Here is a 19,197-nt window from a genome sequence, read left to right as displayed (position 1 = left end):
TTCAAAACATATCAAATAGAAAATAATAATTTATTTTAACTTCATTTTACTTACTGTTTAGAACTAACCATGGTTCTCTGAATTTGCTCGTAAAAGTCTGTCCCTTTGAATCTACAAGGCAAAGGTTTACTACAGTGAGCACTTAAAATTCCACAAACCGACTCCATCCACAACTTTCCTGTACATGCAAAGTCCTCCAACGGGTTGCAGTAGCTGCAAACATGCTTTAAACTTCCACGAAGCTGCGTTATAGTTTGCCTTCTGTTAAAAACCTTTACACTCTCTTGGGAACTTTAACCAGGAGAAGAATGTTTAAATGCGTATCCCAATTCTAAACAAACAAACACCGCTGGTTTGGTTATGTGTAGTATACCTCGTGAACCACAGTTTGGTGGTTTTTGGAGCTGAAGCTTTGACCTAATGTTAAACGGTCACTCACATATTATAAGGTAGGGTTCCATTAAAAATAGATACTGGCAGTCGTATCTGAGTTTTCGGCAGGCAAAAAAAAAAAAGTGTGTTTAACTTTCGTATATGAATATAGTGTGTAAACAAATTATTCTGTGAAGGTATGCTTAATAAAAGATCTTTTTGAAATTTAAAAACTTCATGTAAAAGGTAGTAACGAGTATAAAAAGTACCACTGCTATTTGAAAAAAAAGCTCTGTGTTTTGCTAATATTGCCTTCCAAGACAGTTACGGGTGGGTTTTCTCCGCTTAAAATAGAGCTAAGACGACACCCAGAGTGAGTGGGTAGGGCTCGCTGATTTCGACTATAAACATGATGACGCTATTTATCTTATATACAAAAGCTTGCCGCATTGAACGAGGCAGGAATTGCTACCTCAACGGTAGTGTTCTCTCTTATGTACATACCGCAGAAGTGAAAATTATACAGTAGTCACCGATAGGAACGAATTGTATACTCTAGTGCCGTCTGGAGATTTCGTGCCGTGGGTTAAGAGTTCTTGGATCGTCATCCAGTTATCAAATATCTTTTTATTCCTCTTCTTCATCATCTTTTTGTGGCTGAGTTCCAGGATGTTCATCTCCTTCCTGTCGTCGGCCCCTTGCTGCTCCTTCAGGCAGTCGAGCCGGCTCTGCATCATGAACTCGCGCCTCCGCCTCTGCTCCTTGGCCTTCACCACGTGCTGCTTCCTCTCCTCCTTGCTCCAGTACCGCCCCATCTTCAGCTCGCTCACCGCATCGTCGTCCGTGGTCATGCCGCTGCGCTCCTCGCGGATCTTCAGCGCGCGCTCCCGCAGCAGGCGATCCCGCACCGGCCGCTTGGTGATGTAGCGCGTCCCGTCGCTCCGGATCTTCACTTTCCACTCCATTCTCGGCTCCGACTGGTTGGCCGAGTTCAGGTCCTTGCACATGCTCACCAGGCTCATCTGGCTTTGCGCGTACTCCACGGCCGACTTCTGCTGGATCAGCTGCATGTAGCTCTGGTAATGCTGCGCGTGCGCCGGGATGTGGGCGTGTTTGTAGGGGGAGTGCGGGAAGGGCGACAGGTACGAGGCGCCGCCCAGCTTCTGGCTGGGGGTGGGGCTCCCGCTGCCGTCGCTGGGTTTCCTCTCCTTGCCCTCCAGGGCCTGGCTGGGGTCCAGCTCTTCAGGGGAAGGGCTGTAGTCCGGGGAGCCCACTTCGGGATCTTCCGTGATGGAGAGCAGATTCCTTGGGGACGGCCCGTACGCCTCGGTGGTCCCCACAGCGCCTTCGATGCCGGGACCGCCGATGCCCTCGGCCGCTCGCCTCAGGGAGTTGTCGGGGGACATCTCCAAGGTGAGCGGGGTGCTCCGGCAGCTCTCGCCGGTATTGTAGGCGCTCGAGCTGTCTTTGTCGGACTTCTCGGGGAGCTCGGTGATGTCCGAGAGCTCGCGCCTGCGCACGTCAACGCTGGTGTTGTAGTTGCGGAAGCCGCTGTTGTGCAGCATCCAGGGCTCGCGGTACTGCTCCTTGAGCTGCTGCATCTTGTGCGCGCGCACGATGCTGAGGCACTCCAGCTCGATGCTGCGCAGCTCCTCGTTCAGCAGCTCCAGCTCCTTGTCCACGCTCTCCGGGTCGCTCTTGCTGGCGTCCAGGGGGCTGCCCGGGTAGTACAGGCCGTAGGGGCTGGCACTCTTCACCTGGCACTTGAGCTCCAGCAGCTCGCGGAAGCGCTCGCACTCGTCCACCGGGATGCCCAGGTAGTCGACGTCGGCGCAGTCGGCCGAGATGAAGGACTCGTTGCTGAAGGGCAGGTCGCCGCTGCCCAGGGTGTCCTGGCTGCACGTGAGCTTCCTCTGCCCGGCCAGCGGCGGGGAGGCCGCAGGGGCGTCGTCGCCATTGTTCTCCTGCTCTGAGCTCTCGTCGTTGCGCGTGCTCTCGTCCGTCCGGCCCACGCCGCTGTCCTTCTCGTGCTGGTTGGACAGGATGGTGGCCGTGTCTGTGGTTCCCCCGTCTTCCTCGTGCTTCTTCTACACGACAGAAAACAAGAACACACGGGCACAGTGAGGGACGCCGGAGGTGCAGTTCCCAGGTGTGACTCTTCCTGTAGGAGGGGGGGCCTGGGAATTAGCTACGGGTTAACTACCCGGTCAGCCTGACCTGGGGGAGCCACTGAACCTCCTCCTCGGCCTCAGTTTCCACACCTGGGAAAGGAGGACGCTAGTCACCTTACCTCACCGAGTGACTCCAGCCATTCGAGGACCCCTGTGCACGCACGGGAAGCAGGAGGCACAGATGACGTCCTTTTAGCTCCTAAGGCCCTCGATTAGTAGTTAGTTAGGGTATCTCTGACAGTGGTGGTGGCATAGAAGGGGCACGGAAAGGGTGCCAAGCAGCTCAGGTTAAACAGAGGGAATTGCTTTGCTTTTGAAAACATGACTTTTTCTTTCTCGGATCTAGCGATACATTAATGCCGGCACAGGGGGGTTTGGTTTCGAAACGAGTATCAGAAGGTCAGGGGTACCCGGGCATTACTGCTTTTGCTTTTATAAGCCACACGGCACTCTCGTGGTCAGGGAAACTACGGGCTTGCCTTTCACTCGGGCGAACAGAAAAGCACTTAGTTAGTTAGTTTGCTGGCCGTCTTCCCGGCGGCAGCTGGGTTGCTCAGGGTCTTCGGCATCCCGAGGGAGGTGCGGGGCCGGCTTTCCCTGCTGCTGGCAGGGCGGAGGGGCTGGTGGGGGGCGGTACCTGCTGCAGCACGCCGGCGGTGAACTGCATGGCCTGGTGGTGCTGCTCCTCCAGCATGTCCATGTGCAGGTCGTCCAGAAAGTCGTTTCTGTCGTCGTCCATCCAACCCTCGTCCAGCTGGGGAGAGGCAGCCGCCCACACATGCGTCAGCTGAGGCTCCTTTCGCTTTCATTTTATGTATTTATTTAAAGGACAGTAACCCTGGGGAGAAATACTTCTGGGGCCCCCTCCAGGGGTCATCGAAATGCAGGCTGCCTGTCGTTTTGCTCTACGACAGACGACTACCCCCTGCTCACGGTGAAGACAGCTCCCACCCTACCCGTCGGGGGACAGGGCTGTGGTCTGCTGTTTTACTGTTGGAGGGGGAAGCGCTTTCCCCCAGGTTAGCTCCTTTCAGTGAAGGAGGCCACTGAGTAGCCCTGCCTGCTCTTCGGCTTGAAGGCCCACACACAAGTTTAGCAGACCCCCGAGAGAAGGCACTTACAGTACGGAAAGAGTTCTTTCTGACAAAAAAGAAAAAGGTAGCTCTCCTAACCTAGCCGTTTGTTAGTCTTGGGCAAGGCCTGTCACTTTTATCAGGCTCTTCTCTCTCGTGCCCGTACAAAAGCAGACCACTCAGGGGTCTGACATCGACCACCCGTGGGCCAGATCTGGCCTGTGGCCTATTTTTGTTTGTTTAAAAACAGTGTAATTGGAACACAGCCAAGCCCCTTTGTTTACACATTGTCTGCGGCTACTTCTGCACTGCAGCGGCACCAGAGACCATATACACAGCTCCCAAAGCCCATCATACTTTTTCTTTGACCCTTTAAGGAAGAGTCTGCTAACCAAAGTTTCTTTCCTTTTTTTTACAGTAAAAACTGTACTACGTGGCACATGTACGTCACGATGATTTGATGTGCATATATACATAGTGAAATAATTACCAATCAAGTAGCTAACGTATCTCACAGTTACTATTTTTTGGGTGATGAGAACACCTGAAGTTTATTAACTATAATCATCATGCTGTACGTTCCTTAACACTCTGCAGTTGTAAATGAGACCCACACAGAAACTGGTCAGGTCCCTGGAAGTCAAACATGTTGAGGGGCATGACCCTGGCTGTTTTCCATGCCCTTATGTTCCCTCCTCTTTTCCTTCATTACGCTCCCTGCATTAACGAACGTGCGGGGCCCGCCGTGTAAATGCCAGGGTGGATGTCAGCACGCTCCTTAGAAGGTCAAAACGAGAAACAGATTGCAAGTCTGAGCAACTCAGATTACCTTTCTGGGGTACGGAGTACCTTCAAGTTCAGATTCGATACGTGGGCAGTGTTCTGCAAGGCCAGGGACGTTGTTAGACTCTGTTACTGATTTTAGAACTACAGACCCAGCTTCACTGTGCCGGAAGCTGACTCACCTGGAGTTCGGGCCTTGCAATGAGCAAGGAAAAGTTCTTGTTGTCTTCACTGGTTAGAAGAGCCACGGCCTCTTCGCGGTTCTGTACCTCTATCCCGTTAATCTAAAAAGAAAAAGGTGGAGGGGTGGACAAGTAGCCTGAGCAAGTTGTGCAGAATCATTCTGCACTGTTGCAGGCCTGCATCTGTCACCACTCACAGCTGGAACAGAGAACTTCCAGGCAGCTTGAAAAGAATACGCTGGTTTTCAGAAGGAAAGGCCTTGCTCAAACTGACGCAGTGTCTCTGGTCTACAATGACAGCCTCCCCGGGGGTAGTGCCCAGGAGGAGGCTACGTGAACAGAAGTAGCTGGGACTCCAAAAGGCAGCCCTGAGAAAAATCACAGCGTTGTGAAGAGGGAAAACATCTAAGCAATTTAATGACACATAATTAAATATTCTCAGGCAGGAGTCTAAATGGAATATACCAAAGCATGACTACAGCTAATTTTCAGATATCGGAGAAAAAAGCAGCGATGGGCGTTGTACATGAACGTGCTGGAATTATGCAGAGTTCTCTGTTCCCAGTTTCACACTTTAATGTTTTAAGGTGGGACAGAAGCTCAAGCAGGAGGGGGGTCTCTCACCATCACACCTGATCGCTCTCTGGCAGGATTTTGGCTTCCTGTCCTGGCACCTTCGAGCTCTGCTGGTCTGGGGGTCTCAGCTCCAGGGTACACAGCAATGGTCCCACGGAGCTGGAAGGGGAGCCTGCTCTTGACTCTCTATGCCAGTGAAGGAACGGGCAGCAAAGGGGGTGATGGATCTGGGTCAACGAGGGGATGTGGGGTTGTCCGGGAGGCAGGGAGGGCCAGCTAAGGAACTCAGTGCTTCCGTGGCCCATGGCAGATGCTAGTGGAAAACTAGAGCCACTGAAAAGGCCGTTACTCCTGAGGGTTCAGCCCTGTCAGCAATGACAGTCCGGGCTGAAGTCAGGCCAAGTGTAAGAATAAGCAGTGGAAAAAGGAAATGAAAATTACTCTCAATGAGGTAGGCAGTGACAGGTATAAACACAGTGGATTCGAAATGAGAAGACAGGAAGGAGCAGAGGTAGAAGCTATGTCTTCTACCCATGAACCAGAGCCTCTCAATTTCTGTGAGATTAAAAAAGACTGTAATAGAATTACCATGGGATCCAAGCAGTGCCACTCCTGGGCATATATCCAGACAAAACTATAATTAATTCCAAAAGACACACGCACCCCAATGTTCCCTGAAGCACTGTTTGCTACGACAGCCAAGACATGGAAGCAACCTAAACGTCCATCGACAGATGAATGGATAAAGAAGGTGTGGTACATACAGACCATGGAATATTACTCAGCCATCAAAAAGAAAGAATGAGACAATGCCTTTTCCAGCAACGTGGATGCAACTAGAGATTATCATACTAAGTGAAGGAAGTCAGAAAGAGAAAGACAACTATCTTATGATAGCACTCATATGTGGAACCTAAAATATGACACAAATAAACCTATTTATGAAGCAGAAACAGACTCACAGAGAACAGACTGGTGGTTGCCAAGGGGGACGAGGGTGGGAGAGGGTTGGATTGCGAGTCTGGGATTAGCAGAGGCAAACTGGTATATATAGAGAATGGATAAACACAAGGTCCTACACTATGTGAAGCACAGGGAACTATACCCAATCTCCTGTGATTAAACTGTAATGGAAAATAATAGAATGTATACACATGTATAATAACTGAGTCACTTTACTGTACAGCTGTAACTAATGCAACATTGTAAATCAACTGTACTTCAATAAAAAATGTTACTTGTTAAAAAAATAATTAAAGCTTAAAAGACAATTAAAGGGAAAAAAAGACTGGTCTCATTTTGACTCAGAAAGAGCAACAGGTATCCTTTACAGATAAAGAAACCACTCTTAAAAGCCATGGCATATACTAGTTAAATGCTGAGTCATGGAGTTTAAAAGATGGCTCAAACTTGAAATGTTCAGTCCAAAATTAATCCTTCAGAGAAAGCTCAAATGAGCATTATTTTGGTTCACAAGAACTGTGGGCCCGATCTGGCCCACTAATGTGTTGTCTGTGGCCCGAAGAGAAGGAAAAGGAAGGGAGATGAGCTGGCTCATATGCTGCAAAGCGCTGGGGCAGCTTTCCTGTTTAGGTGGGGCATGCGTCCTCTCTCCAGTTTGTCTCACGCCTCACCACACCCTGTTGCCAGGTATTTTCCATAGCTTGTACTTCAGCCATTACCTTCTCTGGCCTCACCACACACCTGATATTTGCAACCCCCTGTTTGTTAACTTCTGCATTTCCACCCCAAAGCTATTATGAGAACCAGTTTGCTCTTCCTTTAGTGATAAACAGAGGAAGCTGACCTACCTGGATGATGCGGTCTCCTTCTCGGATGCGCCCATCCTTGGCTGCGATGCTGTTAGGGTCGATCTGCAACACACAGCAGACATCTCAGCACGGAGTGGGTAACTTAAACACGCACGAAAATAAACAACGGCCCTTTCCAAAGTCTGCCTCTAACACATAGTCGTGCTCGTCCCTCTGTTTTCGTTTTGCACCGAAATAAACAAGACTTAGGGTCATGCAGAGGGAGACGAACAGGGACTGATCTGTTTCCAAGCCCTTTCCAGGCTGTGTTCCGGGATCCTTGCACGGCAACCCTGCTACACAGCAGTGTGCACAGACCCTGGTGACCTGAGGGGATGAAGAGGCACAGCTGCCTCCTGTTGCGTGCACAGGAATGAAAATCAGAAGTGTGCTGTAGAACAGGTTAAAGGGTACCCTTCATCATGTGGGCTAGCAACCAGAGCTTAATTATTTTACCAAATGTGTATATTAAATTTTGGAAAGTAACTTTAAAAATGAAATATAATTGAGACAAGTGGGACTGAGTTTGGGAGAGACACCCCCGAAATGCAGTAATGATGGGCTTGGTGGGGGAAGTATACCCAAAGGGATAATTATTAAGCCTAGCAGACACATCCCTTGATTCATCCCATGGGGATGGATTTTATTTCCTGACAACATGGGGTTTCTGTGCTTGCAAAGAGGGCAGTGCGTGGTAAGGTATCTATCCTGAAATCAGTTGCTTTGCATTGTCTCCTCTGGGAAGATCAAGATAGCTTCTGTCTATGTACTTTGAAGTTGCACTGAACTTAACGTGAATTCAACTATACACACCGCACCAAAAGAAAAGAAAAAAGAGAAACAGACACAGAAATACTTTAAAAAGTGTAAATGATGCCCTCCCCCATCCCATTCAATGAACACGAGAAGGGAAATGCGAATCTGCTCTTCCCTCGGGGTTGAACACACAAAGCCATGTACACGGCTCCATTTTATGGCCGATTTGCAGGCTTCTGAAGGTAGTTTTGTCTTATGTGCCGACATTAGAACTTAACCCCTATGTAAAGACGTAACCCCATGGAGCGTGATAAAGGGGACGAAGAAATCTGTCTGCGTCTTTCCACAGACATCTCCATGAGCCAGAGTTAAGGTTGGTTAACACATAAAAGGCAAAAAAAAAAAAAGAGACCAACTCTCTTGCTCTTGCTATATAGTTATAAAAAATCAGCCCCTGTGACAAAGCGAAAGAGAGGCATGGACATATATACACTACCAAACGTAAGGTAGATAGATAGTGGGAAGCAGCCGCATAGCACAGGGAGATCAGCTCGGTGCTTTGTGACCCCCTGGAGGGGTGGGATAGGGACGGTGGGAGGGAGGGAGACGCAAGAGGGAAGGAATGTGGGAACAGATGTATATGTATGACGGATTCACTTTGTTATAAAGCAGAAACTAATAAAAAAAAAATCAGCCCCGATACCTCGCTTATATAGATCCCAATGTCATCTTCATCGTCCGTCCGGTAGCATACTGTGAGGCCCAGCTTGTCCTGGCTGTTCATTCTGTAGAGATCCACTTCCTAGACAAAGAAAGGGCATGTCCCTGTGAGACCCCGGCAGGCAGTGAGGGCTGGGAGGACGTCAAATGCTTTAAAAAAACATTTCGTTTAAATGATGAACTGGATTCTTTGCATTGGATGTGGGCAGAGCAGTTAACTTACTAAACAAAAAAGTGATTACGGGCATGGGATCAATGCCCAGGGCATTTCTGACCTTTCAGTCAATATAAAGTCATTTTGAAAATAGTTATTTTATTGATCCCCCTAAAGAAAAATTACCCATATTTCACTCAGCGTCAAGACTTCTGGGGTCGGGCTTTTAAAAAGCATTCTTTCAACGTCTGCCACAAACAAGAATATTTCCAAACCCCAAACCATCCAGCCATTTCAGTACAAATGTCTCCAATGTGTTTGGTGAGATTATTTCCCGTTGTGTTCTGTTAATAGGCACAGTAACAGAACTTGCAAACAGACTACACATAAATTGATCCAAGGAAGGAGGGTAACGTGATAGCACGCGATTAACGCTTTCCCCAACAGCTGTGATATTTACAGTCGAGAAATTAGTTTCCGCCGCTATTACAGCAAATTAAGATAAAAGCAAAGTGAGCCCAAACGCGAGACACAAGGGCACAGGGAACGCCAATGTATTTGCCAATTAACCTGCGCTTTGGAATGAAGTCAGAACTTTGAAAACTGTTGGACCCTTGGAGGAAGTGGCGTGGTTCTCTGAAAGCGTTCATGGGCCAAGTCTCCCTTTCCACCCATCCTGCCAACCACCCACACGAGACGCAGCAGCACGAAGGGCCAAGGGCTGCCTGATGATAAGTTCTCAGGCAGAGGCCCCGGTCTGGTGTTTAGTGTTAGCTGCTTGCCAACCAGCAGGAGCTCTGAGATGGGGTCTGTCTCTGGAAATATCTTCTCTCTCCTGGCTCTTCTTGGTGAGGGCACAGTTGTTTTTGTGGTCAAAGCTCAACACAGTTACATAGCAGATACTTACGGAACCCTCCCCTGGGTGCCCAATACCATGGATACTTTCGAGACAGAAGAACAGGAGGTGCAAAGGCCCTGGGGCCAGGAGGGCTGAAGCCCTGTGAATGAGGAAGAGAGAAGCAGGCTGAGCATAGCCAGGCAGTGGGGCCAACGGGCCAGTGTTGGGGAGCTCGGATTTGATTTCAGCATCACGGGAAGCCTTGGAAAACTTTTAAGGTGAAGACTGCCATGATCTGCTCGATATTTTCAGCAGGCTTTCCAGCTGCTGTGTAGAGTATAGTATGGTGCTGAAGAGCTGAGGCTCAGAAGACAGGCAGACCTGTGTGCAGATCTCAACTCTAGCTCTTTCTAGCAGCTTCATCACGGGGTTTCATGGGCTTGTTACTATATCTAAGCCTGCTTCCTCACTAGCGCATGTCACCCTGACACTTGGACAGGGTGAAGAGTCACTGAGACGGGACTGCCGAGCTCTCAGCACAGTGACTAATGGCCCAGAGACAGTCCACAGAAAACTGCAGTACAATACGTGCAGGCAGCTTCTTGCCTGAAGTCAGAGCCGTTGTTTGCAGCCGAGTGCGTGTATTTCTCATGCCCCCCAATAAGATAATTTTATTTTCTGAATATTGACATGTTCATTAATTCAGTGACTTCCTCATTATAGCTTTAGCAACGTGGCACGTTTCCCTTAAATGAAATCCCATTAATTTCTGATAATTTAGTTGAGTTGGATGGAAATTTCGTTTCTCGTGTTTTGAGAAAAAGACTAAGCAATCAAAGAGGTAGCACGAGTTTAACCACGAGGGCACATTCTTTCCAGGTACTTTGGAATAACCCATTTGCATACCGCAAATATACTAGGCCCACATCATCCTCATGTTTCAAACGCATGCCCAAGTTTCTCTCTCAGGTTACACTTCATCTGGGTACAGGCAGAAGGGAAGACCTTCTCCGTTTCGGCGCTTCCTAAGAGGTAGTGTAAATCCGTGTAATTTCCTGATTACTCGTTTGGCTCCAGATGCACCACTGCAGCCCCACTGCTGCCACAGAGCCCTGGCTTCAAGGTGGAAGCCAGCTGGTTCTGGAACAAGTTCACGTGCAACCAAAGCAGAGAGAAGGGTAACTGGAGAGGCTGTAAGAAGAAAACTTAGATAACAAACATTGTGATATGACTTTTCCCAGAATAAAAATGATACTACAGGTTATAGTTTTCACTGAATGATGGGCCACCAAGGTGAACAGATCTTAAGAAAGGTCAAAAGATACCAGAGCTCCACTGGGCTTCATTCTACTATGACTCAAAGTTGGCTTCAAGGTCACAGCAAGGCAGGTGCGGAAAATGAGGGCAGTGTTTAGAAATTTTATAGCACTTAGACACTGTCATGATAGCCAAGGATAGGATTAGCAGACTTGTCTCACTGACCACGGCGTAAGACTGCGTCAGGTACTACTGAGCTGAAGTGGCAAGGGGTGAGCTATGGAGTCACTCATGGTAGAATCACGTACTGGTCAGTGACATGTTAAAAATTAAACCAACCGGCTAACCTGGTCCCCCCGGTCTTTCACCACTGACAGTCTGAGAAGCATGACTCTGTAATACACACGTAGAATTGAGGGCTCCGTTTAAGAACTCGGGAAAGTGAAAAGTCTGGAACTGATGTCTTGGGAAAAAAACAGCATGACATACTAGGAGTATTCAAGTAGGAAAAAGGAAGACTCATAAGGAATGTGACAGATGAAGGTCTGACACGTAAAAACAGATTTCATGCATTTTGGCCTAGTCCCTAAAATGTGTGCAGTCTGCTATCTACAATCAATAGGATTTTGATCAAAACCTAACCTGAAAAGCATTCCTACGCTATTTTTGGTCAATATTTTTGATTGACAGAAATTTGAAGAACTACTATAACAAGAGACAACTTTCTTAGAAAAAAACAGCAGGCTGGCATGGAAGATATCCTAAAACATTTGTTGCTTTGAAGTATTTTCACCTGAATCACTGATAATTAATCAACAACAGTATCTTACATTCTTCCTTACTTAAACCCTTTTTATATGCTGCCATTAACCCCATATGTGGTTCGAAAATTAGTCATAGATTCCCCATAAATGCTGTTTGGACTTATGTTACATACAACATGTGTTGGTGAAACATGACATTTTTGCCTGGTAGAGAAGAGGTTCTGATTACCAGGTCTGTTTGCAGTCACTGATATTCTGAAAACAACGCTTCCTCAATATAGCAGAATGATATACAGCCCAGCACTGCACTGAGCCTTTAAATCCCGCTGCAAATTTTCCCAGGACAGGCTGTCATGGGGACACTCACATTCTCACTTTGGACGGACTTGACTTAAAAACTGCAAAGGCCAATTTACGTCCTTGCTGTGGAGGAGAAGCCCAGGCCTGACTGCAGCCTGAGGCATATGCTGTGTGTCAGGGCAGTGCATGGGAGGAGCCAACTCCAATCGAAACACTCGCCTGAGGATGTCCAAGCCCCACGCCCCACCCCAATTCCAGCTGGCTGCCAAGCACAACTTTAGCACTTGATGCTTTAAACCAGACTCAAGAAGGGGAGTGCAATTCTACTTTAAGGGCAGTCCTCTAGGAGCCGCTTTCTATCTTGAAAATGGTCTGGTTCTAAAAAGGATGTGTGGTACTGGATAAACAGATGCCGGTAAAGCACATTTTCAGTAATAATAAAGCACAGGGGAACTTCCCTGGTGGCGCAGTGGTTAAGAATCCGCCTGCCAATGCAGGGGACACGGGTTCAAGCCCTGGTCTGGGAAGATCCCACATGCCACGGAGCAACTAAGCCCGTGCGCCACAACTACTGAGCCTGTGCTCTAGAGCCCGCGAGCCACAACCACTGAGCCCATGAGCCACAACCACTGAAGCCTGTGTTCCTAGAGCCCGTGCTTGGCAATGAGAAGCCACCGCAATGAGAAGCCCGCGCACAAGGGCGAGCAGCCTCCACTCGCGGCAACTAGAGAAAGCCTGCATGCAGCAACAAAGACCCAATGCAGCCAAAAGTAAATAAATAAATAAATTTATAAAACAAGCAAACAAACAAAGCACAGGGTATTACTCTGGGGTTTACTCTAGGTATGTACTTGACAATGATGTTAAGATAGCATGGGCTATAATATTTCCTTGTGTTACCTGGGTCTTCTTGGGAACTCGAAACAGAAGTTGGAAAAATATCACTTACAAGCCACACGAGGACAGAGACAAGACAGTGGAGTAGAAGGATGTCAGCTCACCGCTTCCTATGAAAACATCCAAACCACAACTAACTGCTCAACAACCACGGACCAAAAAACCCCTGGAAGCTACCAAAAAAAGATATACTACATCCAAAGACAAAGAAGCCACAAGATGGTAGGAGGGGGTGCAACTGCTATAAAATCAAATCCCATACCCACTGTGGGGGGGGGGCGACTCACAAGCTGGAAAATAATTACACCACAGAAGTTCTCCCACAGGAGTGAAAATTCTGAGTCCTACGTCAGGCTCCTCAGCCTGGGGGTCTGGTTACAAGAGGAAGGAGCCCTCAGAGAGTCTGGCAGGGTTTGACTGCAGGAATTCCACAGGATAGTAGGAAACAGAAAGTCCACTCTTGGAGGGCACACACAGGGTCCTGTGCATACTAGGAGCCAGGGAAAAAAGCAGTGACTTCATAAGACTCTGGGCAAGACCCACCTGCTAGTATTGGAGGGTCTCCTGCAGAGACGGGCATTGGCTGTGGCTCACTGAGGGTACAAAGACACTGGCGGCGGCAGTTCTGAGGAGTACTCATTGGCATGAGGCCCTGCTGGAGGCTGCCATTTTCTCACCAAGTCCTGGCTCCACCCAACAGCCTGCAGGCTCCAGTGCTGGGATGCCTCAGGCTAAACAACCAGGAGGGCAGGAACACAGCCCCACCCATCAGCAGACAGCCTGCATAAAGTCTTCCTGAGCCTACAGCCCTCTAGGCATGCCCCTTGGCATGGCCCTACCCGCCAGAAGGACAAGACCCAGTTCCATGCACCAGTGGGCAGGAACCACTGCCTCCCACTGGGAAGCCTACACAAGCCTCTCAGACAGCCTCCTCCCCCAGGGGGCAGACAGCAGAAGCAAGAAAAACTACAACCCTGCAGCCTGGAACGGAAACCGCAAGCACAGAAAGTTAGACAAAATCAGATGGCAGAGGAATATGTCCCATATGAAAGAACAAGATAAAACCCCAGAAGTACAACTAAGTGAAGTGGAGATAGGCAATCTACCCAAAGAAGAATTTAGAGTAATGATAGTACAGATGATCCAAGATCTCAGAAAAATAATGGAGGCACAGATCAAGAAGATGCAAGAAATGTTTAACAAAGACCTTGAAGAACTAAAGAACAAACAAACTGAGATGAACAATACAGTAACTGAAATGAAAAGTACATTAGAAGGAACAAACAGCAGAATAACTGATGCAGAAGAACGGATAAGTGAACTGGAAGACAAAATGATGGAAATCACTGCCATGGAACAGACGAAAGAAAAAAGAATGAAAATAAATGAAGACAGTCTCAGAGACCTCTGGGACAACACTGAACACACCAACATTCACATTACAGGGGTCCTGGAAGGAGGAGAGAGAGAGGAAGGACCTGAGGAAATACTGGAAGCATTAATAGCTGAAAACTTCCCTAACATGGGAAAGGAAATAGTCACCCAAGCCAGGAAGTGCAGAGAGTCCCAGGCAGGATAAACCCAAGGAGGAACACACCGAGACACACAGCAATCAAACTGACAAAAATTAAAGACACAGAAAAAGGTTTTAAAAGCAACAAGGGAAAAGCAACAAATAACACACAAGGGAATTCCCATAAGGTTATCAGCTGATTTCTTAGCAGAAATTCTGCAGGCCAGAAGGGAGTGGCACGATATATTTACAGTGACGAAAGGGAAGACCCAACAACCAAGAATACTGTACCCATCAAAGCTCTCATTCAGATTTGATGGAGAAATCAAAAGCTTTACAGACAAGCAAAAGCTAAGAGAATTCAGCACCACCAGACCAGCTTTACAACAAATGCTAAAGCAACTTCTCTCAGTAGAAAAGGAAAGGCCACAACTAGAAACAAGAAAATTATGAATAGAAAAGCTCTTTGGTAAAGGCAAACATACAGTAAAGGTAGGAAATCATCCACACACAAATATGATATCAAAACCAGCAATGGTGAGAAGAGGAGAGCACAAATGCAAGAGATTGGAAATGCATTTGAAATTAAAAGACCAGCAATGTAAAGCAATCTTGTATATATATACACTGCTGTATCAAAACCTCATGGAAACTGCAAACTGAAAATCTACAATAGATACACACACACACAAGACAAAGGAATCCAAACACAACACTAACGTTAGTCATCCAATCACAAGAGAACAAAAGAGGAAAGGAAGAAAAAAGACCCACAAAAACAAATCCAAAACAGTTAACAAAATGGCAATAGGAACATACATATCGATAATTACTTTAAACGTAAATGGATTAAGTGCTCCAACCAAAAGACACAGGCTCACTGAATGGATATAAAAACAAGACCTGTATATATGCTGTCTACAAGAGACCCACTTCAGATCGAGGGACAGGTACAGACTGAAAGTGAGGGGATGCTAAAAGGTATTCCATGCAAATGGAAGTCCAAAGAAAGCTGGAGTAGCAATACTCATATCAGACAAAATAGACTTTAAAATAAAGGCCGTTACAAGAGACAAAGAAGGACACGACACAATGATCAAGGGATCGATCCAAAAAGAAGATATAACAATTGTAACTGTATATATGCACCCAACATAGGAGCACCTCAGTATATAAGGGAAATAGTAACAGCCATAAAAGGAGAAATCGAAAGTAACACAATCATAGTGGGGGACTTTAACACCCCACTTTCACCAATGGACAGATCATCCAGACAGAAAATCAATAAGGAAACACAGGCCTTACATGACACATTAGACCGGGTGGACTTAATTGATATTTACAGAGCATTCCATCCAAAAGCAGCAGAATGCACATTCTTCACAAGTGCCCACGGAACATTCTCCAGGACTGATCACATGCTGGGCCAACAAAGTGAGCCTCAGTAAATTTAAGAAAACTGAAATCACATCAAGCATCTTTTCCAATGACAACACTATGAGGCTAGAAATCAACTACAAGAAAAAAACTGTAAAACACTCAAAACATGTGGAGGCTAAACAACAATATGCTACCCCACAACCACTGGATCCCTGAAGAGATCAAAGAGGAAATAAAAAAATACCTGGAGACAAATGAAAATGAAAGCACAATGATCCAAAACCTATGGAATGCAGAAAAGGCAATTCTGAGAGGGTACTTTATAGCAATACAATCTCACCTCAGCAAACAAGAAGAATCTCAAATAAGCAACCTAACCTTACACCTAAAGCAACTAGAGAAAAAAGAACAAACAGAACCCAAAGTTCATAGAAGGAAAGAAATCATAAAGATTAGAGCAGAATCCTCCTTTCCTTCTTTCTTCTTTCCTCCCTCCCACCCTTCTTCTTTCCACTTTCTTTTTCTTTCCTTCCTCCCTCCCTCCCTCCTGTCTTTCTTTCTTTCTTTCCTTCCTCCCTCCCTCCCTCCCTTCTTCCATTCACTCTTCCTTTTGCTTTCATTCCTCCCTCCCTTCCTCCTTTCTTTCCTTCTTTCTTTCCATCCTTCCTCCCTCCCTCCTTTCTTTCTTCCTTCCTTTCTTCCCTTCTTCCTTTCTTTCCCTCTCTCTTTCTTTCTTCTACTAATTCTTTCTCTCTACCTTTTCTCCCTGTTATTCTGAGCCGGGTGGATGAAAGGCTCTTGGTGCTGCAGCCAGGAGCCAGTGCTGTGCCTCTGAAGTGGGAGAGCCAACTTCAGGACACGGGTCCACAAGAGACCTCCCAGCTCCACATAATATCAAGCAGCGAAAATCTCCCAGAGATCTCCATCCCAACACCAGCACCCAGCTTCAGTCAACGACCAGCAAGCTACAGTGCTGGTCACCCTATGCAAAGCAACTAGCAAGGCAGGAACACAACCCCACCCATTAGCAGAGAGGCTACCTAAAAACATAATAAGGCAGTAGGCACCCCAAAACACACCACCAGACGTGGACCTGTCCCCCAGAAAGACAAGATCGAGCCTCAACCACCAGAACACAGGCATTAGTCCCCCCCACCAGGAAGCCTACACAACCTACTGAAACAACCTTAGCCACTGGGGTCAGACACCAAAAACAACGGGAACTACGAATCTACAGCCTGCAAAAAGGAGACCCCAAACACAGTAACATAAGCAAAATGAGAAGACAGAAAAACACACAGCAGGTGAAGGAGCAAGATAAAAGCCTACCAGACCTAACAAATGAAGAGGTAATAGGCAGTCTACCTGAAAAAGAATTCAGAATAATGATAGTAAAGCTGATCCAAGATTCTATTTCCAAGATCCATAATCTTGGAAATAGAATAGACAAAATGCAAGAAACAGTTAACAAGGACCTAGAAGAACTAAAGATGAATCAAGCATCGATTAAAAACACAATAAATGAAATGAAAAATACTCTAGATGGGATCAATAGCAGAATAACTGAGGCAGAAGAACGGATAAGTGAGGTGGAAGATAAAATAGTGGAAATAACTGATGCAGAGCAAAATAAAGAAAAAAGAATGAAAAGAACAGAGGACAGTCTCAGAGACCTCTGGGACAACATTAAACGCACCAACATTCGAATTATAGGGGTTCCAGAAGAAGAAGAGAAAAAGGGACTGAGAAAATATTTGAAGAGATTATAGTTGAAAACTTCCCCAATATGGGAAAGGAAATAGTTAATCAAGTCCAGGAGGCACAGAGAGTCCCATACAGAATAAATCCAAGGAGAAATACACCAAGACACATATTAATCAAACTGTCAAAAGTTAAACACAAAGAAATCATATTAAAAGCAGCAAGGCAAAAACAACAAATAACACACAAGGGAATCCCCATCAGGTTAACAGCTGATCTCTCAGCAGAAACTCTACAAGCCAGAAGGGAGTGGCAGGACATAATTAAAGTGATGAAGGAGAGAAACCTGCAACCAAGATTACTCTACCCAGCAAGGATCTCATTCAGATTTGATGGAGAAATTAAAACGTTTACAGACAAGCAAAAGCTGAGAGAGTTCAGCACCACCAAACCAGCTCTACAACAAATGCTAAAGGAACTTCTCTAGGCAAGAAGCGCAACAGAAGGAATATACCTACAATAACAACCCAAAGCAATTAAGAAAATGGGAATAGGAACATACATATCGATAATTACCTTAAATGTAAATGGACTAAATGCTCCCACCAAAAGACACAGAGTGGCTGAATGGATACAAAAACAAGACCCATATATATGCTGTCTACAAGAGACCCACTTCAGACCTCGAGACACATACAGATTGAAAGTAAGGGGATGGAAAAAGATATTCCATGCAAATGGAAATCAAAAGAAAGCTGGAGTAGCAATTCTCATATCAGACAAAATAGACTTTAAAATAAAGACTATTAGAAGAGACAAAGAAGGACACTACATAACGATAAAGGGATCGATCCAAGAAGAAGATATAACAATTGTAAATATTTATGCACCCAACATAGGAGCACCTCAATACATACGGCAAATACTAACAGCCATAAAAGGGGAAATCGACAGTAACACAATCATAGTAGGGGACTTTAACACCCCACTTTCACCAATGGACAGATCATCCAAAATGAAAATAAATAAGGAAACACAAGCTTTAAATGATACATTAAACAAGATGGACTTAGCTGATATTTATAGGACATTCCATCCAAAAACAACAGAATACACATTTTTCTCAAGTGCTCATGGAACATTCTCCAGGATAGATCATATCTTGGGTCACAAATCAAGCCTTGGTAAATTTAAGAAAATTGAAATTGTATCAAGTATCTTTTCCGACCACAATGCTATGAGACTAGACATCAATTACAGGAAAAGATCTGTAAAAAATACAAACACATGGAGGCTAAACAATACACTACTCAATAACGAAGTGATCACTGAAGAAATCAAAGAGGAAATTAAAAAATACCTAGAAACAAATGACAATGGAGACACGACGACCCAAAACCTATGGGACGCAGCAAAAGCAGTTCTAAGGGGGAAGTTTATAGCAATACAATCCCACCTTAAGAAACAGGAAACATTTCGAGTAAACAACCTGACCCTGCACCTAAAGCAATTAGAGAAAGAAGAACAAAAAACCCCCAAAGCTAGCAGAAGGAAAGAAATCATAAAGATCAGATCAGAAATAAATGAAAAAGAAATGAAGGAAACGATAGCAAAGATCAACCAAACTAAAAGCTGGTTCTTTGAGAAGATAAACAAAATTGACAAACCATTAGCCAGACTCATCAAGAAAAGAAGGGAGAAGACTCAAATCAATAGAATTAGAAATGAAAAAGGAGAAGTAACAACTGACACTGCAGAAATACAAAAGATCATGAGAGATTACTATAAGCAACTCTATGCCAATAAAATGGACAACCTGGAAGAAATGGACAAATTCTTAGAAATGCACAACCTGCCAAGACTGACTCAGGAAGAAATAGAAAATATGAATAGACCAATCACAAGCACTGAAATTGAAACTGTGATTAAAAATCTTCCATCAAACAAAA

General features: G+C 45.9%; 1 protein-coding gene across 2 annotated transcripts in view; it reads right to left on the bottom strand.

The window, feature by feature from the left end:
- Window positions 1–11: 11 nt before the first annotated feature.
- The window catches only part of PDZRN3 (PDZ domain containing ring finger 3), a 256,435-nt gene continuing 237,249 nt past the window's right edge, over window positions 12–19,197 (bottom strand). For both annotated transcript variants that reach the window (XM_082638600.1, XM_082638601.1), the window contains 5 exons: window positions 8,428–8,526; window positions 6,969–7,031; window positions 4,582–4,683; window positions 3,181–3,297; window positions 12–2,459 (listed from right to left, as the gene is read on the bottom strand). In XM_082638600.1, the coding sequence (XP_082494726.1) occupies window positions 891–2,459; window positions 3,181–3,297; window positions 4,582–4,683; window positions 6,969–7,031; window positions 8,428–8,526 (1,950 nt within the window). In that variant the 3' untranslated portion in view covers window positions 12–890. The remainder of the gene's footprint in view (window positions 2,460–3,180; window positions 3,298–4,581; window positions 4,684–6,968; window positions 7,032–8,427; window positions 8,527–19,197) is intronic.

Source organism: Mesoplodon mirus (genome assembly GCF_964341445.2).
Source record: "Mesoplodon mirus genome assembly, chromosome: 12".
NCBI lineage: Eukaryota > Metazoa > Chordata > Mammalia > Artiodactyla > Ziphiidae > Mesoplodon > Mesoplodon mirus.
Note: the sequence above shows the minus strand (reverse complement) of the source record. Positions and strands in the feature narration are given on the sequence as shown.